Source organism: Arvicanthis niloticus, chromosome 10 (assembly GCF_011762505.2).
Source record: "Arvicanthis niloticus isolate mArvNil1 chromosome 10, mArvNil1.pat.X, whole genome shotgun sequence".
Classification (NCBI taxonomy): domain Eukaryota; kingdom Metazoa; phylum Chordata; class Mammalia; order Rodentia; family Muridae; genus Arvicanthis; species Arvicanthis niloticus.
The window spans coordinates 17,196,416-17,217,653 of NC_047667.1; the positions used below are offsets into that span (position 1 = coordinate 17,196,416).

Consider the following 21,238-nt stretch of genomic DNA (forward strand, 5'->3'; position numbering starts at 1 on the left):
ATTTATTTTTTTTTAACATAATTTCTTGTGACTGTCTCAATTAAAAATGGCCTTGGAAACATTTGATGTATGTAGTAACTTTCTTTTCCTAAGTCTTCCGGGCTTTGAAACCCACACTGTCTAATTCTTTTTTTTTTTTTTTTTTTTTTTTTTTTGGTTTTTCGAGACAGGGTTTCTCTGTATAGCCTTGGCTGTCCTGGAACTCACTCTGTAGACCAGGCTAGCCTCAAACTCAGAAATCCTTCTGCCTCTGCCTCCCAAGTGCTGGGATTAAAAGCATGCACCACCACTGCCCGGCGTCTAATTCTATATATAATATGGGGGAATTTTTTGAACAGCTCAGCTTTGTGTTGTTTTTTCTTCATTTTCTTTTCTTTTTTTTAAACATCAGAAGTGTTTAAAAAAAAGAATTTAGCATTTTGTGAAATTTGTGGTCTGATGCCAATATTGCTAACCTTATTCCTTCTTTTTTAGTTTTTCCAAGACAGAATTTCTCCATGTAGCCCTGCTGTCTTGGGTTTGCTTTGTAGACCTGTCTTGCCTTGAACTCACAGAGATCTGCCTATCTCTGCCTCTCAAGTGTTGGGATTAAAGGCATGCCTCACCATGCCTGGCTCCTTGTTTCTTTTTTAATGATCAGAAGTAATTTCTTTCTTTCTTTCTTTTGGTAACTAAAACTTTATTGTAAAAAAACTTAACAATCTTAGTCCTTTTAAGAAATAATAATGAACATTTTCAGATATTTTTGTCTTTCCTCTGTAAAGCTCAACCTTTCTCTTTGGAAACTTCTATTGTAAAGATACTGTCTTGATGTGTGAAACCTAACTTAAATTTGGCTGTCAATAGTTGTATTTTTAAATGAGAAGTATTGTTACTTTACCATGTCACCTCTCAGTCTTTCAGAATTTTACAGGACTCTTGATGGTAGGCTTCTCTCAAAATTGATCTGAGAAAATTGAATTTAAGGTAGTTGATAATTACTTTGGGTACTATAAAGTTTTCTGCATAGTTAAAGCTATCCACATCTTTATAAAGTTATCCTTTAGATGTTACCTGTTGTTAGAGTAGCTGATTTCATTCCACAGAATGCTAACTTTTAGGAAAGGACTCCTGTTGATGGCCCAGTTTTGGTATTTGCTATCATGTAAAGTACAAGTTTAAATCTCTTCCACCATACTTCTAATGTCTGAACCTTCTCAGTGTTTTCCTTTTCAATGTTAATATTCTTAGTTCTTTCATAGTCCTTAAAATCATGGTTTTATAATTTAAGAGCTAATTTGGGTGTTTGTTTTAGAACTATACTTTTTGCCTATTCTTTTTAATAAAAGTTTTGGGCCCAGAGAGGTGGCTCCATGGTTAAGAGCATTGGCTGCTCTCAGAGAACCTGAGTTTAATTTCTAGGACCTACATTTTGGCTCATAACTATCTGTAACACCAGTTCTAGGGGATCTGACACCTTCATTCTGACCTTTACAGGCACCAGGCACACAGAAAATAAAATAAACAAATTTTTTGAAATTAAGTTTTATTTTGAAATTTTAACTTTTCTAGACATCGTGCATGTTAGTTTTACAAACTCATGGTTGCTGTCTATAGAGCATTGTAGAACCAGATCTTAAAGCAGTGCTTTATTGCTCTGTTGATACTGGAAGTGTTGTCTATATGATCTTGGAATTTGAGTTTCTTTGCTCACGCTGTGAGAATGACAGGTTTCCCCTCACAGTTACTTTTCAGGCATATGGCTAATGTGCCTTGCTAACTCTGATTTCTGTGGAAAGGTATGATATGCCCTTGGTGTGCCCAAGACTTTGGTACCTTACATTTATTTTATTTAAACATATATTTTTTATCACACTTATTTTGTATGTGTGCATGCAGATGCACACACATTCACATTCTTGTGGTGTATATGTAAGTTAGGTTTCACACATCAAGACAGTATCTTTACAATAGAGGTTTCCAAAGAGAAAGCTTGAGTTATACAGAGGAAAGACAAAAATATCTGAAAATGTTCATTAATATTTCTTAAAAGGAGCAAGATTGATTGTTTGAAGGTTTTTTTTTTTAACAATAAAGTATCCCAAGTTTTTTCAGAATGCCTGCTCTAGGATCTACAAACATCTGTGCCATGTTTGATCCTTAGTCTTTTCAGATACCTCAGTCTACATTTATCTGTATTGCTTTGGGACTGGGGCAGAAGTTATCTGTCAGAATGACTGAACTGCCACTTCTACCTCATTTGATACTGGGCCTAAAAAAGAAAAAAAAAGAAAAGAAAAAAAACCAACCAGAATCATACTGTTCTTTTCTAGGGCATAGTAGACTGGGATTTGAATTTGTTTCTCATCATACCCACCTTGTAGTTAGACTTTCAAATGAGTTTTTGTTTATCCTATATTACCGGTGACATGTATATGGGCTGCTTCTGAGCTAAATGATTCTATAGCTTTGTTCCTCAGGGGTATAGTATTCAAGGGAACAATATCAAACCTGTGCTTAACACATGTGTGTCCTTATGTGACTCCTGAACCTGTTTTAATCTTGTTCTACTTAATGGGAGAGAAGGCAGGGCCATAGAATTTTTATTATTGCTATAGTGTTCTTATGGATAATTCTGAGTGTTCTTTTGTTGATTTATTTAATATAATCTATTTTGTATGAGTAATCATGTTTAAATATTACACCTGATTTTTGATTTCCATATTACTTAAAAGACACCATTTCTCTAAATGTATTGATAAGCTCTAAAAAGTATATAATTCTCTATGACATTCAGTGTCTGAAATGGATGGTAAAAAAGTATAGGGGCTGGAGAGATGGTTCAGCAGTTAACATCGCTGCCCCCTACTCTTATAGAAGACCCAGATTTGATTACACACACACACACACACACACACACACACACACACACACACACACACGTGTGTGTGTAGAGGCTTAGAACTACCTGTAACTGCAGTTCCAGAGAAACTGAGCCCTCTTCAATCTCCTTGAGTACTAAACGCACATGGCTCGCAGACATGCATGCAGGCAGCACAAACACCCAGCTGTGCTTTGTAACACAGTTGAAGATCACTTCATTAGTGGGATATATATTTTCTTTTCTGGTGGTAGTTTAAGCACTTTATTTTCAGGTAATTTGTTCCCTGGCATTGCTTTTAGACCTTATGTGTATTTCTTTGGATTTAGACATTCAGTCTCACTGTATTGCCTAGGCTGGGCTGGAATGCCCCGGGACTGTGCGAATACAGCAGCTTAATTTTTTTTTAATATACATAACTTTCTCACTAGAGAAAATATTTGTGGAAAAATATGCAGAAATTAAAGAGATCTCTTGCTCTTCAAATACACAGTCAAATAATAGTGACACTTCCTGGAGTTTGCTTTTCCAGTTTTTAAAACAAGGTTTTAAAAAATTGCCAGTGCTATTTCTTTCTGTAGTTTCTTCCTCCTTTTTTCTTTCCATAAAAAGGTTTATTAGCTTTAAAAAAGTTACTCTTCGTTGTGATGCTTTTGTCTCTACTACTTCTCCCCTTCCTTGTGCTCTCCTACCCCCAGTTGCCCCTTTCCACTTGAATGTCATGTGACATGTTGTCCTTCCCTTTTCTCAACCCCCCTTGATACCCACTCATAGTTCCCTATTCAGTTTCATAGGCTGTACCTATTCCTACAATCCCATTCTTATGTGCACACAGACATTAAAAGTTAAGATCTGACTCTTAAAATCTTTCCATCCCCTTTCGGTGATGCCCTCTGAGGCTTAGGTTGCACAGGTTGCATTATAAATGTGTCAGTTGGGATTGCAGTTTTTTTCCTTTCCAAAAATTTTATTTGAGGCATGTATAACTGTGCAGCTGGCTTGGAACTTGCTGTATAGACAAGTCAGACCTTGAACTCAAAAAGCTCTCACTGTCCTGTCTGTCTCTCTGTCTCTGTCTCTGTCTCTGTCTCTCTCTCTCTCTCTCTCTCTCTCTCTCCCTCTCTCTCTCTCTCTCGGATTAAAGGCATGTACCATGCTCAGCTAGTATCTTCCTTCTTGGTTTTCTAAACTATACACTACTAGTCAGTCTCGTTTTTCTCTTTATGGTTTGACTCTATACACTATTGTTTGAAACTGTAAACTTAAATTCTAGTTTCTCAAGGGTAGTATTCCATAAATTTGAAAGCTGTTGCTGAAGTTTTTAGAGTGCAGGCTAAAGCATTCACATGCGCTGTCTTTGCGTGTGTTTCCAGGGCTGTCCCTTAACTCCGCTGCCCCCAGTTAGCATTGCTATTCGGTTCACATATGTGCTTCAGGACTGGCAGCAGTACTTCTGGCCTCAGCAGCCTCCAGGTGAGAACATTTGGAACTCTGTTTAACCTATTAAATATAGATTGAAAAGAAAATGTATTAAGAAATTATCTAATGGTGTTTCATACTAGAAATATCTATACTCTTTCAAATGTAATTGCTGATTTTGTTGTCTGTGTAATTTTTTTCTCCTGAAAAAAAGCTCTCATGTTTTAGAGACCGTGCTATTTCATATTTGACAGTCTAACTGTGAAAGCTGATATGATTTTATAAAGCAACCCCTGTGATAGAACATTGTGTGCATTACCATATAGTGAATGATTAAAATACCCATGTTTAGAATGTCAGAGAAGCCATCCTCATTAGCTGAAAACAGTAATGTAGAAACCTTAGGGCAGCAGTGGGTTGTGACCCCTTTGAGGGATGAACAGGCCTTTCACGGGGTCACCTAATACCATCAGAAAACACAGATATTTACATTATGATTCATAACAGTAGCAAAATTACAGATATGAATTTAGCAATGAAAATAATCTCATGGTTGGGGGCCACCACAGTATGAGGGACTGTATGGTCATAGCATTAGGAGGATTGCGAACCACTGCCTTAGAGTATTGGGAAAAGAAGAAAATTAAGATTGTATATAGTCTTATGGAAGAAGATTGGAGAATATTTAATATGGACTTAGTAAAATGTCATTAGATTCATGCTTAGTCATTGATAAGTTATCAATTCAAGAGTCATTAATTATTAGCCAGTTGTATCCCAGGCTATGCCAAGGACTCAGATATGAACAAGGTATCACCTAACTTCTAGAAAAGCTCAGCCTGAGGGACTTAGAACCTAATTGAGGTTTTTGTTTGATTTGGTTTTTTTCCTGCTTGCTTTGTTGGATATAATTAATTGTTCATAGTACTTCTTTTAATAACCACTTATTTAATGTTGTGTGTATATGTATGTGCCATGGTGTGTAACATCAGAGGAAGTCACAGGACAACTTGTGAGAGTTAGTTCTTTTTTCCCATGTAGGTTCAGGAGATGGAACTCAGGTTGTCAAGCTTGGTGGCAGGCACCTTTACTTGCTAAACTGTCTTGCCAGACCCACAGTATTCTTTTTGTCATCCATTTTCTTTCTGAAATAATGTCTATATTTCCTTTAAAATACTTTTGTTTTGTTTTTGTAGTCCTGGCTTGTCTTGGAGCTCACTATGTAAACCAGGCTGCCCTTGAACTCAGAGATTCTCCTGTCTCTGCCTCTGTGATGAAAGGAATGTGCCGCCATGCCTGACCCTCTTTTTAAAACTTCTTATTATCATATATGCATTGTACAAAGTGATGTTTCATAAAGAAATATTCATTTAAGTCATCAAATATGTGCATACATATGCTGATATGGGAGAAAACAATCTTTGTCTCATCTCCCCATTACTGTCTCTTATTTGCTTTCTTCCTTTAGACTCTTCATCCTTGCAAAGATACATACATCCTATATACACACACACACGCGCACACACACACACACACACACACACATGCATTTGTGTGTGTACACCCCTAAATATAGAGAACACATTTGTTTTTCTGGGTCAGTCTGATTTTTGTTTAACATGCTGACTCACTTTCCTGGAAATGACATAATTTTTTTAATGACACAAGCAAACTCCATAGTGTATATACATATCATATTTCCTTCATCTATTCATCTGTTAGTGGACATCAAGGATGGTCCATATCTGAGCTGTTGTGAATATAACAGGTATTTTTGTGGTATGCAGACTAGATTCCTAGTATAGTTGCATATAATAGATTATTTTGAATTTTATTTATTTATATTTATTTGTGTATTTGTGTGTGTATGTGTACACGCATGCCATATGAGTGGTGTGCATAGAGGTTAAGGTCAGAGATCAATGTTAGATATCTTCCTCTTTCATTCCCCACATTGATTGATTGATTGATTGATTGATTAGAAGTACATTTTACTAATTTCTTAGTAACAAATACCAGAATGGGAAAGAACAAATGGGGGTGCTGATAGTTAATTCCCTCTGTGGGAAGGCTCAAACTTCCCCAGAACTTTTTTTTTCCTGTCAACTTTGGGCTATTGCTATTGGCCATGAGAGGGCTGAGGCAGAGCATATTTGGTAAAGTTGATAAGAAGACCAAAGGCATTGATGGCTTTTATATTACTCGGGGTTGGTGGAGGCTCCTACTAGGGCCCCCTGGAAGGCCAGGGCCTGTCTGGCATCCTGGCCTGGCCTCAGCCCTTGGCTTTCACTTTCTTGGCTTTGGTCTTGTAGGTGCAGGGCTTGTTCATGCAGATGGTCTACTAGTATTGGGCATTGTACGAAGCCTTCTTGGGGTGCCTTGTGGGACTTGGAACCTGTGCTGCTTTCACATGACCCACAGCTCTCAAACTTGGATCTGCAGTCAGCTTCACATTCCTTCTTCCAGTTGTAGTGGACCTGCATGGGTGTTCTGGGTCTGGGCTCTGAAATAACCCTCTTGGAGACCCACTCTGCAGTCCTTCCTGTTGAGGGTGAAGGACCCTCAGGTCCACACCATGCACTCACTCCCCAGGCAGCCCTTCTTCATTTTGTCTTCTCACTGAACCTGGAACTTAGGATTTTGACTAGACTGGATGGCCTGCAAGTCCTCAGGATTTGCCTGTCTTCACCCTCTAGTTGGGGTTACAAGTGTTTGTCATTGTACCCAGCTTTTATGTCTGTGTTGGGAAATCCAAACTAATGTCCTTATGTGGGCATAGCAAGCACACTGCTTACTGGGCTATCTATCATTTCATCTCTACTCCATTTTAAAAGACACAGTCTTCTGTAAGCCAGGTCTATGAGTGTATTTGTATCTGAAATACATGTAATAAGAAATGAAATAAATACAGACTTGTAAATAACTAGAAGACCCCTTCCTCTTTTTTTTTTTTTTTTTTTTGAGATAGGCTCTTACTGTGAGTTTCTGGCTGGCTCGGTACTGACTTTTTATAGCCCACAGTGGCATTGAACTTATTACAGTCCTGCCTCAGCTCCCAAATGCTAAGGGTTAACTAAAAGCCACCACACCCATATATCAATAAACATCTAGCTTAAAAACATTTTTTAGTGTACTGTTTCCAGAGATAACCAAAATAGTATTTTTCATGCTTTATTTTGTTCCAGCTCTTTGGCTATAATGTTGAGAATAATTGCTGGGTTAGAGGTAATACTGGAATTACTATTGTACATAGTCAGCTTTTGGTAGTTATGTGTACCACTTAGAACTCTAATGTACAATGAAAGAGGTACATCTGAACCACAGCAAAGGGGAGGTAAGAGAAAAGCCTTTGGTTTCCAGACAGCAGTACCACTGCCTGGTTTTTAATCTGCTACTGACAAGTTTCCATTCTTCTCCTTTTCCCCAAGGCTACTCTGTTAATAAGTTTCAAACCTTTGCCAAGATAGAACCTTGGTGTGTATCCCAGTGACAGAGTATATATACTTAGTATATGTGATTTAATCCTAACTGCCCAGTTCCAAGGTGTTGAAGTCACTAATGATCTTAAGAAGTCCAAGGGCCAGATTCTTACATTGTAATTCTCATTGCTAATAAGGTGTTTGGTGATGTTCTGTTGCCAGATTTTTAAAAATGTGGATAAAAATATTAACATTCCTTAGTAGGCTGGAGTCTATATAAACTCAGCATTTTCTCTTCTAAGAGAGAGAGAGGCCAGCAGGAATTATGAGCCAGATACTACACTTGGCATTTTTATCTTCTGTTTAATTTTTTAAAAAGGATGTATTTATTTATGTTTTTATGTGTATGGATAATTTTATCTGCACACCAGAAGATGGAATCAGCCAGTTGTGAGCTGCTGTGTGGGTGCTGGCATGAACTTGCCACATTCGGAAGAGCAGTGACTGCTGTTAACCACTGAGCCATCTCTCCAGCCCCGCTTAATTCTGTTTATTTTCTGTGATATATAAATGTTGTTGCATTTCTCAGAAAATGTAAGACTCAGGACGGCTGATGTTACATGGTTACCTAGTTGATCAAGTCTGCCTTCATGTATTAGACAACTCCAGCTTCCTGGTTCTCTCACCCAGAGTGTTACTCATCAACTTTTAATTAGAACTTCTGTACTATCGTTTTGCTAATTATTTTTAATGTATCAGTTTATGAGAATGCATGTAAAGTTTGAAGCTCTTAAAGGTATGCATTTTGTAAAACTAATCACATGATCTTTGGTTTTGTAAGCATTCTTTAAGTTGTAAAATAGAATGAATTGATTGAAGAATTATTGTAATTTAGTAACATTTAATGACTATTTTTAGTAACTTAGGGCATAAGTTGTCAAATATTGATTTAAACAAATCTGGGAGATGTTTGTAATTCAACAATAGACTTTAAATTTATGAATTTCTAGTATAATATTAATTAAATACCTCCATATATATTATTTCAGGGAGAGAAATCCTTTTAATGTCCTAGAAGTATTAGTTTCTCAAGGATGGAACTAAGGGTTCAGTGACACTTTTTCTGCATTCCTCCCATGGAGAGACCATTCATATTGGAAAAGAGGTTCTTCCTGAATTTCAGTATTTCATTTATGGTCTGCAGAGAATTTTACTACTAATAATGGCAAATTGGTAATTTGTTAATCAGAAATTTTTGACCTCAAAACTGATAAGTTGATGATTAAATTTCTTAGTTCTTAGATAACCGTTCCTTTTAGATTTTATTAATCATACTCTTAGAAAAAGGAGAAAAGTACAGGATTATTTCTTTCTTTAGTAGTTGAGAAATATTTCACAAGAGTAAAATTTACACTGGATGGTTCGACTTGAAACAGTGGATGCTCAGAAGTGTGGCTCTCATTCTCAGAGGTCTTGCTGCATGTGCTAGCTCATGCCTAACTTGCTGTCTGCAGTCACAGGCACCTCAGAGCTATCACCTTCTGAAAGGTTTAACAGAACTAGGCAAGATCTCACTCTATTGTCCTGGCTAGCTTGGAATTCACTGTAGTGCTTTATGTACTTTTTATCAAATCAAGGAATATGTTTTCCCCTTATTTAGATATAGATGCCCTTGTGGGAGGAGAAGTTGGAGGCCTGGAGTTCGGCAAGTTGCCGTTCGGTGCCTGTGAAGATCCTATCAGGTGAGAATTTCAGCCTGTCACTTAAATTACAGGATTATTTTGCTTTTAAAGTTTATATTGAAGTTTGTTGTATGACACTGCAGGGTGTTGAAGTAATGTTGGAAATAACTATACTTGCTCTCTTTAGTTTATAACATCACATGAGAACTTCCCAAATTAATACTCTTCTTAAGGTTTGGCAAGTTGTGGGGTTGGGGTTTTAGCTTAGGGGTGAAGTGGCTGCATGGCATGGGTTCAGTCCCAGCACAGAGTCTGTGGCTTGTGGGCCAGATATGGCCAGTGTCTGTTTCTTTGTGGCTCATAGTAGTTTATATATTTTAAAAGTATGTATAAAAATACACTCAGAAGAATATAACAGATTGTACATGGCTCCCAAAGCCAAATATTTGCTCTTTGGCTTTTGTTTGACAAGGTTTCCAGCTCATCGCTATAATAGGATTTGGTTTCAAAGTTGAGAAAATTCATCTACTATGAAGTTCAGCACTTCACAGTGAATAGTGTGGTGGTTTTTATTAGAGCTTTATGCAGACATTATCACTGTATAAATCTAAAACATTTTAAATACCTCGGAGAGAAGCTGTTCCTTTAAAATTTATATTATTTGTGTGTGATTGATTGATCATGTCTTTCAAACTTCTTAAATTCTGTTGTAAAGTTCATGATCATTCTTTTAAGTTGTATCCTGGGGTTTATCTAGGTAATTCTTTTTTTCTCTACCCCCCCTTTTTTTTTTTTTTTTAAAGATTTATTTATTTTATGTATATAAGTACACTGTAGCTGTCTTCAGACAGACCAGAAGAGAGTAACAGACCCCATTACAGATGGTTGTGAGCCACCATGTGGTTGCTGGGAATTGAACTCAGGACCTCTGGAAGAGCAGCCAGTGCTTTTAACCACTGTGCCAACTCTCTAGCGGTAATTCTTATTAAGAAACATTTTTGTTGGACTAGAATTTCATGGGAAAAAAATCCTGTCTTGGCCATTCATTTTGTTTTTATTTTTGTGATGTTACCTGGGCATGTAGACTTCTTTCTTTTGTTGTGTGTCTGGTGTGAGGATCTGGCCTGCTTTAGACTGGGCCAGTGCTGAGTGGTGTGACTGGAGCTAAGTGGGTAGAGCTGGGGCATAAGCTGTTTTAATTGACCCAGGCAAAGATGGCTCCTGAACCAGGATTCTGGGGCTAGGCCTATGTATATGAAGGGAAGGATGGGATGGGAGAGTGAAGGAGCAATTCACCAGGCCAAAGTGGCTCACACACAGAGTAGGCTCTAGGGCTTTGGGTTTGTAGCTTGATCTGTGGGTGTTGAGATGGCAGCAGGTGGAGGGAAGAGTAGGAAAGGAAAAAAAGCCACTTAGCCTGCCATGGCTACTAGTGAACAAGCTGGCTTGGGGCCAGGTGTGGAGGTAGGCCCGGGTGTGGAGATGAGGGAAGGGTAATTGAAGCCCATCTGTGTTACAAGCAGTTTTAAAAAGAAATTCTTTCTAATATGCCATTATGTGGTTATCCTTTATGCTTACGACATAACACATTCTGTTTATCCATTCAGTTAATGGATATTTTACTTATTTTTTTTTACTATATAATGTAACATTTTATATCTATAAGACAATTTCATATGGCTATGCTTTCCTTTTTTAAACTAGTTGTTTTTAGTTTATTATACATAGCACTACTTTTTAAATGTTCTTAAAGTTTATTAGCACATATTAATTATACATATGGGTTTTATAGATTCATGCATGAGGATCTCCTTTCTTCCTAGTTAGTACCTTAGTTAGGGTTTTATTGCTGTGAAGAGACACCATGACTATGGCAACTCTTATAAAGGACAACATTTAATTGGAGCTGGCTTATAGTTTAGAGGTTTAGCTGTTATCAGGGTGGGAAACATGTCGGTGTGCAGGCAGACATGATGCTGGAGAGATATTTGAGAGTTCTACATGTGGCTCAGCAGGCAGCAGGAAGAGAGAGTGACACTAGGCCTGACTTGAGTGTCTGAATCCTTAAAGCCCACCAAATTCTTCTTCCAACTAGGCCACACCTACTCCCAACAAGGGCACAGTAACATCATTCCCTGTGAGCCAGTGGGGGACATTTCATTCCAACCACCACAGTACCCCTCACTACTTTTCTCTTATCTTTTGGTGACTCTTGAGTTACTTACAGGAACATAGGTGCGGATGTAGGTGAAGGATTATTTACAACAGTATGAGCAACTCACCGGGGCTATGCCAGTGAAGAAAGTGTCTCCCTCCCCTAGCAACCATTACACACATCACTTTACATGCATTGCTTTCTCAGGATACATTTCTAGAAATAGAATTACTGGATCAGAGGACATATTACAGAATTAAACATTCTGAGCGCATTTTACAGGTTTAATTTTTTTGTTTTTTAATTGTAGTGAACTCCACTTGGCAACCACGTGGCCTCATTTGACAGAAGGGATCATTATAGACAATGATGTTTATTCGTAAGTATGTTAAGAACTTCATTCCTATAAATTAACCAAGTGCTTAGTACAAAGTTTTATTTTTAAAAAAAAAACGTTTAAACTTGTTCATGTGTATTTGTGATGAGTTTTTAAGATGCCACTTTGGGAAGGTGATCCTTATTTCAGGGGAGTACACTATTTAAATCTAATCTCTACCCTTTAGTGAGTAATTCTCTTGAACTTTTCTTAGCGTCTAAGAATCATTGTAGGGGTGGGAGTATAGCTCAGTGGTAGAGTACTTGCTCAGTATGTGGAAGACCCTAAGCTTGACACCCTCACCTCCTCTCCCCCCCGCCCCCCGCCCCAATTATTTCACAAAATGCAGTAATTTGAAGTGGTGAGCAGGCTGGAGTGGTGATTAAGAGCATTAGCTGCTCTTCCAGAGGACCTACCTTCAATTCTCAGTACCTAAATGGCAGCTCACAACTTGTCTGTAAGCTTGGAGTTCACTGAAAGAAAAAAGCATTAGATCCTTCTTATTCTGTGTGTGGAATGGTGAGAAACAGACATGTTGTCTTTTTACAGTTAAAGGAAAGTCACTTTATTTGTGGATGGTAAAAGTAATAACATGCATGTCCTCACTTAGGGAATTTAGTGCAAGTAGGGAAATAAAGACATAGTTTTAAAAAGCCTGTTAAACCTTAGTGTAGATGTTTTTAAAGTTAATGTTTATTTATCAATTTGCTTTATTCTTTTAGTATCTTATGCCTTTTGTGGTGTTTGTGTGTCGTGGTCCATGTGTGGAAAACAGAGTAACTGAGGGCTGTCTCCTCTTACTGTATGGGTCCTTCCTGGAGATTGACATCAGGGGGTCAGGTTTGGTGGCAAGTACCTTTACCTGCCATCTTGCTGGTCATGAATTTTAAAAATAATTATGCATAATACATCATTGAATAGATCCTCTGTAGTATTCTTTAGGAAGCAGAATGCTTTTGGTTTCGTCCAAGGTTTATAGTCTCTGTTTTCATTAATAGTGATATTAAATTAAAAACAGTTTGCTTAAGTGATTATATAGGGGCTGGAAAAATAAACTATCTAAAAAAAGATAATTGTGCATACTTGTTTCTTATTTTTTATTGTATTTAAAAAATATATTTGTCTCACTTGGTTTTGGGTGCACATCTCATGGCTTTTATAATTTTAAATTTTGTTTTGATCTTGGTAGTCCATTGATTACAGATGTGTGCCACTCCACCGAACTTCATTCCACTGCATTGTAGACATGTTTATTACTCATAATTACTGTCTTACTGTGTTCTAGTGATTTGGATCCTGTTCAAGCTCCCCATTGGTCGGTTAGAGTTCGAAAAGCTGATAACCCCCAGTGTTTACTAGGTAAGGTACTCTCTGTTCCTTTTCTGAAAATTTCCAAATTGGAATGCGAAATACATTTCACCTATTCAGAATGCTATTTTACATTTTTATGACCTCCTCGGTTAATGTGTTATCGAAAAAGTATTTAACAAATATAGTGAATCTTTTATTAACAAGCAATAGCAGGATTTCTTCCCTTTAATGAATCTGTACTTCAGCATTCTCTGCAGCGTTCTCACCTCTTGTTTTGCTTTTCTCATGTCACTATGTCACCTTTTCCTGGCACAGTCTGCATCTTCAGTTGAACCCTTTGTCTTAGGGTTTGGTTGCTGAGATTAACGACATGTGCTTCTCTTTCCTTTTTTCAGGCTTATCTTGCCAGGTCTTCTGAAACCCATAGCTTTTCCTTATCTTCCTTCTTACACTGAGTACACATGAAGATGTTTTCTTCATTTCTTCTATTTAGTCACTCCTACCTTTACTCTGTATCACCTGACATTGCATTCAACTGGTGGTTAGTAAAATAAAATAGTACTTACTAATGACAGTGATGTTTCTTCAAAGTATTTTTTAATTCTATTTTTAAAAAAGATTTATTTATATTATTGATATGAGTACACTGCAGCTGTCTTCAGACATATCAGAAGAGGGCATCAGATCCCATTATAGATGGTTGTGAGCCACCATGTGGTTGCTGGGAATTGAACCTCTGGAAGAGCAGTCAGTGCTCTTAGCTGCTGTTTTTAAATCTAATATTTTTTAATTCTTTCAGAGTTTCATACTTTTTTGTTTAGCTCTTTTTTTAAAAGATTTTTTTTTTTTTTTTTGTTTTTTTTTCGAGATAGGGTTTCTCTGTGTAGTCCTAGCTGTCCTGATACTCACTCTGTAGACCAGGCTGGCCTCGAACTCAGAAATCCGCCTGCCTCTGCCTCCCAAGTGCTGGGATTAAAGGCGTGCGCCACCACCGCCTGGCCTTTTTTTAAAGATTTATTTCATGTATGTGAGTACACTGTTGCTGTCTTTAGATACACCACAAAAGGGCATCAGATCCCATTACAGATGGTTGTGAGCCACCATGTGGTTGCTGGGAATTGAACTCAGGACCTGTGAATGAACAGTCAGTGCTCTTAACCTCTGAGCCATCTCTCCAGACTACTTTGTTTAGCTCTTAATTATTCATTATGTGTTGCTCATCACATGTCAGTTAGCACTTGGCCCGTATGGCACCTGATAGTGGAGAAAATGTTCTTCTGCCTTTGGTGAATTTGTTTGGGACCTTAGAGAGACAGCATTGTCAGCAATGCAGGCTGAACAAACCCACATCCTAAGCTCTCAAAGTAGTAGCCTTGTCAGTGAAACACACCTCACAGGATGTTAGGGTGATGAAGCAAAGTAACCATCTGTATGCGTGTCACACTTACCAATGTCCTCTTCATAGAAAGTGCAGTGTGTGTGTTGTATAATAATTGATACATTACATTGGCAAATTTACCTACTAGATGACCTCCTAATACCTTGTTTTTCTTCATTTGATCTGGTTTTTGTAAGAACTTAAGAAGCATTCTAATATTAAGTTACTGTTTCATGATCTCACTCCACCTCTTTGTATAGTTTTTAATGACAAAATTACTAGAATTTTCTACATTTCTGGAAAAGAAATAAAGAAATATTGGTAAATTCTAAAACTTAAATGTACACTTTTTATTGTATTTTGGTACTGAAAATTCTTGTTAAACTTGTTAAATTTATTGGTGTAAACATACCTTTCCCCCCCCCCCCTTTTTTTGGAGTCACTCTCTTATGTTATCCAAGCTGGTCTTCAGTTTATTGTGTAAGTTGAGGATGACCTTGAATGCCCCATCCTTTCTCCTCTAGCTCCCAAATGCTGGGATTACAGGGGGCACTGCCACACATGATCATAGCTGAAAGAAGTTGACCGAGGGAAGACAACAATCCTTCTCCTAACCTCCCAGTGAAAAGCTTTGTGGGAGAGACAGTCATGGTTCCATGGGTAGCTTCCTGGAGTCTCAGGATGTGGGTGCTAAGGGCAGTGACAGTGAGGTCATGGCCTGCCTGCTATGTATAATTTTTTTTTATTAAAAATGTTTTTTATTATATTTACTTGGGGAGATAAGACATTCATGTACCATAGCTTCTATGGGGACAGAGGACAACTTGAGGGAATTGGTTCCTTTTACCATGTGTGGCTGTGAGGCTGACCCCACTGGGCCATCCTGTCAATACCAAGCTTAACTCTGCAGCTCTTGAAAACATAGGAAATTTCATCTTTACATCACTAATATGCAACCAAAGATGTAATAGCTTCACATTATATGATTTCTTCATCCTCTCTGAACATCTTTACAGCTTATTTTTAATATGTGTTTTTCATTGTTTCAGAATTATAGGGTAACAGGAAAGAATGATGTATAGTAATATTGTTACTTTTATGATTTAATGATAATTTATAATTTTATATTTTATATAATTATAAATTATCATTATAATATAATGATAATTATATTATAAATTTTATAATTTAATGATATTGGTAACAGTGAAACCTTCAGTTTCACTGAAAGTTTAATAGTATGAAATGTATTTTATTTTCATTCATTCTAGAAGGAATTTTTTGTTTTAGAAATAGGAATATAGAAGCATCTTATTGAGAGAGAAAGCGTTCTTGAGACTGGGAATAAGCTAGTGAGCTCAGGGGAAAGCATGTATCCCAAACAGGAGGAATACAGAGAAGAAGACTCTTCTATGTCCCCAGATGGAAAAAAAAAACCAAGATCACTTCTGAAATAGGGTTAGTTTTGTCTTCCTCAGAGAAAAATTAAGACAAGGTTTCTCCATGTAGCCCTGGCTGCCCTGGAACTTGCTCTGTAGACCAGGTTGTCCTCAAACTCAAGAGCTCCACTGCCTCTGCCTCTGCCTCTCTGCCTCTGCCTCTGCCTCTGCCTCTGCCTCTGCCTCTGCCTCTGCCTCTGCCGCCTCTGCCTCCTCTGCCGCCTCTGCCTCCTCTGCCGCCTCTGCCTCCTCTGCCGCCTCTGCCTCCTCTGCCTCTGCCTCCTCTGCCTCCTCTGCCTCCTCTGCCTCCTCTGCCTCCTCTGCCTCCTCTGCCTCCTCTGCCTCCTCTGCCTCCTCTGCCTCCTCTGCCTCCTCTGCCGCCTCTGCCTCTGCCTCTGCCTCTGCCTCTGCCTCTGCCTCTGCCTCTGCCTCCTCTGCCTCTGCCTCTGCCTCTGCCTCCTCTGCCTCTGCCTCCTCTGCCTCTGCCTCTGCCTCCTCTGCCTCTGCCTCTCTGCCTCTCTGCCTCTCTGCCTCTCTGCCTCTCTGCCTCTCTGCCTCTCTGCCTCTCTGCCTCTCTGCCTCTCTGCCTCTCTGCCTCTCTGCCTCTCTGCCTCTCTGCCTCTCTGCCTCTCTGCCTCTCTGCCTCTCTGCCTCTCTGCCTCTCTGCCTCTCTGCCTCTCTGCCTCTCTGCCTCTCTGCCTCTCCTCTGCCTCTCCTCTGCCTCTCCTCTGCCTCTCCTCTGCCTCTCCTCTGCCTCTCCTCTGCCTCTCCTCTGCCTCTCCTCTGCCTCTCTGCCTCTCTGCCTCTCTCTCTGCCTCTCTCTCTGCCTCTCTCTCTGCCTCTCTCTCTGCCTCTCTCTCTGCCTCTCTCTCTGCCTCTCTCTCTGCCTCTCTGCCTCTCTGCCTCTCTGCCTCTGCCTCTGCCTCTGCCTCTGCCTCTGCCTCTGCCTCTGCCTCTGCCTCGATTAAAAGAACTACTGCCTGGCTTCCCCGCTATATCTTTACGTGCTTGCTTCTTTTTTTGAGACAGAGTTTGTCTGGCCATCTTGAAACTCACTTGGTAAATCAGGCCTTAAACTCCCAAGCGCTGAGATTAAAGGTGTGCACCACCACTGCCGGGCTTCCCCACCATATCTTACCTTATAGCTTTTGTTAACAGACATGTGCCTTTGTTGGAATGATTTCTTAGACTTAAATGTCAAAAATTAATAACTTTTTTCTTTGTAGGTGATTTTGTTACTGAGTTTTTAAAAATTTGCCGTCGAAAGGAATCAACTGATGAAATTCTTGGACGATCCACGTTTGAGGAGGAAGGAAGAGGTAACTTACGTTTCCTCTTTCACATTTCTCTAAAACCTTGCCTTTGCTCTTTGGCATATATTCTGGCAACCTTTGAATCACTTTGAACTGAGCTGGAGAAGCCCGTGTAGATGGCACTTGCTGGCCTTTCTTTTGAGGCTGTACTCAAAGCTTAAGCAGCAGATGCATTCAATCACTTCTTCCCACAACAACAAACGATAGTCAGGTATTTGGAAAAGCAGAGTTTTAGATATTCATATTTGAGGTTTCCAGAGGAAAAAGAATTTGTGTGATATCTCTGGCATCCATGTTTCATGTAAAGCTGAACACATGAGTCAGAACTTTATAATTTTAAAATTCTGAGAACATTTAATACTTTTGTAAAGAAGAACCCAAACATGTAAATGCTATCAGCTTACTGACCACTTTTCCTTCCACTTTTGATATAATTTACATTCATTTCTACTTTATAGAAGTTGCTGATATAACTCATGCTTTGTCAAAGCTGACTGAACCAGCACCAGTTCCAATTCATAAATTATCAGTTTCAAATATGGTACACACTGCAAAGAAGAAAATACGGAAGCACAGGGGAGAGGAGTCACCATTGAACAACGATGTTCTCAATACCATTCTCTTGGTAAGTAGCCGCCTTACTCTATGTGTATCTGTATAAGCACATGATAATTATATATTCTTCTTTATGGCAAGCACTGGATTAGTAGCATAAGGTAGAGTCAAAGCTCCACATTCAGATACTGGTTAGTGAGAAGAAGAGAGAGGCGTAGTATTACAGTCCTAGGTTGCAAGTTAGAAATAGGACAAGGAGGGAGTGGGAGTAGAGCAGAAAGTGTGTGTGTGTGTGTGGTGGTGGTGGTGGTGGGGTTGTATGACTGTGTGCACTAACATGCACAGTGGAAGTCAGGATGCTTCCTAAAGAGGATGCTGTGTGCTATGTAAGGTTTTGCTATGCAGTGCTAGGGACCAAACCCAGGATCTTTTCCATGCCTGAGTGCATGCTAAATAGGCGTTGTTGAATGCTTCCCTGAGAGTGGTCAGGGTAAGGGTGGGCAGGTAGCTAGAAACCTACATGACATAGCACTGCACTTTTGTAGTAACACCACTTGAAACAGATCAGTTTGTGACAGGAATTGAACTTTTAAGATGTTCTTATGACAATAGCCTACAAAAATCTGTACAATAAGGACTAGAGAGGACGAAAGAAGAATGTTAAGGTGGATCCCAGGTATAGTACAATTGGAGTGGGTATAACCTGGGAGCCACATGGCAGGGTGAATATTGACTTCCTGCGTGATGTTGAACAAGCCACTGCAGGTTTCTCATCTCACAAATGAAACTGGTACTCCTGTAGTACATTCCTTTAATCCCAGCACTTGGAAGACAGAGGCAGGCAGATCTCTGAGTCCTTGTCTACCTAGAGAGTTCTAGGACGGCTAGAAATGCATAATAAAGAGCCCTTATCTCAAAAAGAACGGGAAAAAATGAAGCTGATAACTTTTCCTGAGATTGTTGTAAAATTAAAGGGCCATATGAGGTACTACCTGGCATGTAATATGCCTTTATTAGATGATCGTAATTGCAGTTATAATATAGTCTTCAGGGAAACCCTTCAGAAATAGTGTAATAAAGGAAGGGAATGCTGTATCTGGACCTGATGCTGAGCAATGTCTTGCCATTTTTCTGGTCAAGTCTTTTAGCTCTTTAGCATTTCTAGGGGCTGTTCCTACCATGCCTTCAGTATTTCATACAGGGAAACCTGTGGATGATCTTAGCACTGAGTCTCAGCAATACAGAGGTGTTGGAGATTGTTGGTTAGAGTTTTGACTCTATTTAAAGGGGTTCATACTTTCTTAAATTCAGGATTTACTAGCATTTGATGAGTATTGAGTCAGTGTGATGGTTTTTTTTTTTTTGCTTCTGTGTTGTTTACTTCACAGAATCAAATGGTTATTTGAATGAAAAATTTCTGAATTGCTGAAAATATTTTTCTTCTTATGACAATATAGAATCAGCTGGACATCACAATAAGAATATTCTCATAATTTTAACAGCAAATCCACTGGAAAGTCAGACAGTCTCTTCTATGAGTTATAAAAAACAACAGAATAGTCAGATGTAGTAGCTTATATTCTTGGTCCCATCTCAGCACCTGGGGTGTGAGCAGGTGGATGGTTCTCTGTGAGTGCTGTGCCATCCTGGTGTACTATTGAGTTCCAAGTTAGCCAGAGCTTTATAGTGAGAACTGACTCTGAAGAGAGAAAGAAAGGCAAGTATAATGTGGTTATCCCTCTCCTAGTTCTTGTTCCCAGATGCTGCCTCTGAGAAGCCGTTAGAGGGAACTGCTTCAATAGACAATAGCAATCCTGCAGCAGAGGCCGGAGACTATGTAAGTTGGAGTTCAACATTGAAATGTTGTAAATGCAGCTTATGTCTAGCAATACCTAAGTATATTTTCATTTAAAAATCCATCTGGAAAACTGAGTGCATCCACAGGCACTCAGATGATGAGCTGCTTAGATCATCTGCATAGATAGCTTTTGTAAGGCAAGTGCTTCTTGGGGAGTAGGAACTAATAGCATGAGGATCCTATGCGTGGCTGCTGGGGCCTCTGATGTTAGAGCACTTGTCAAATCCTAAAGTCTGTCCTGCAGCAGACTCTCATGGGTTAATTCTTATATACTCTTTACGTATACAAATTTACTGTTAACTGCTTTTGCTTTGTTTTTCTTTTGTTAAATTTAGACTCTTTACAATCAGTTCAAGTCTGCACCCTCTGACAGTTTAACATACAAACTGGCTTTGTGTCTTTGTATGATCAACTTCTACCATGGAGGGCTGAAGGGAGTGGCACATCTCTGGCAAGAGTTTGTTCTTGAAATGCGTTTCAGATGGGAAAACAACTTTCTGATTCCAGGGTAATAATTTTAATTTCCAATTGTTGAGATTTTTTTTTTTTAAATCACCAAATATCTGACTTCTTTCAGGAATTCTTTGTAAGAATATCGATGCAGCTTGACTCAGGTGTTGAGTGCAGTACATTTCTAATAGAAGAGGAGGCGTGAGAACCTGAATGTCAGCAGAAGAGTGCTTAAATTGTGTTGCGTGTCTGCAAAGTTCTCTTCTAGAATCTTTATTGTTTCCTTTAAGGTGGTGTATTGGGGCATGAACTCAGGGCCTCATATATGCCAGGCAAATGCTCTGCAGCTGAGCTGCAGCTGCATACCTCAAGAACCATAGCATAGAAACTCTTTATGTTGGGCATGGAGGCCGAGGCAGCGGCAGAGGCAGATCTCGTGTGCATTCAAGGTCCGTGTGCTCTGCATAGCAAGTTCCAGGCCAGCCAGAACTACATGGTCAAACCCTGTGTCAGCAAACAAACAAGATTAAGTCATAGAGACTGTATTAGTAATTAGGTATGGTAATACATCACAGAATGCTTTCAGTTATGCTGATATGTAGGTGTAGAAAAAAGATTGGAGAGAAACATAGTCAAGTTTTCCCAGGTATGAAAATACATTTTTTTAAAATTTCTTTGTTTCTTCTTTGTATTTCTTAAATCATCTGTACACATACTTTATTATTTGAAGGAAAATACCTTTAAAGTACACTGTAATTTCAGGTACTAAACATAACGTAGAATTTTTTTTTAAAGATTTATTATTTCATTTTATATGAATAAATTGTAGCTGTCTTCAGAAGAGGGCATCAGATCCTATTACAAATGGTTGTGAGCTACCATGTGGTTGCTGGGAATTGAACTCAGGACCTCTGGAAGAGTAGCCAGTGCTCTTAGCCACTGAGCCATCTGTCCAGCCCCAATCTAGAATCTTTTTATATTGATACTTGATTGTATAGACTCTTAACTGTGCATACATGCCAA

At 38.9% G+C, this 21,238-nt stretch overlaps 1 protein-coding gene across 2 annotated transcripts in view; it reads left to right on the forward strand.

Annotated features, from left to right (window-relative positions):
• Nucleotides 1-21,238, forward strand: part of Rab3gap1 (RAB3 GTPase activating protein catalytic subunit 1) — a 62,203-nt gene that overhangs the window by 22,995 nt on the left and 17,970 nt on the right. For both annotated transcript variants that reach the window (XM_034512997.2, XM_034512998.2), the window contains exons 8-15: nt 4,234-4,333; nt 9,359-9,440; nt 11,846-11,914; nt 13,197-13,270; nt 17,266-17,358; nt 17,811-17,977; nt 19,655-19,744; nt 20,101-20,273. In XM_034512997.2, the coding sequence (XP_034368888.1) occupies nt 4,234-4,333; nt 9,359-9,440; nt 11,846-11,914; nt 13,197-13,270; nt 17,266-17,358; nt 17,811-17,977; nt 19,655-19,744; nt 20,101-20,273 (848 nt within the window). The remainder of the gene's footprint in view (nt 1-4,233; nt 4,334-9,358; nt 9,441-11,845; nt 11,915-13,196; nt 13,271-17,265; nt 17,359-17,810; nt 17,978-19,654; nt 19,745-20,100; nt 20,274-21,238) is intronic.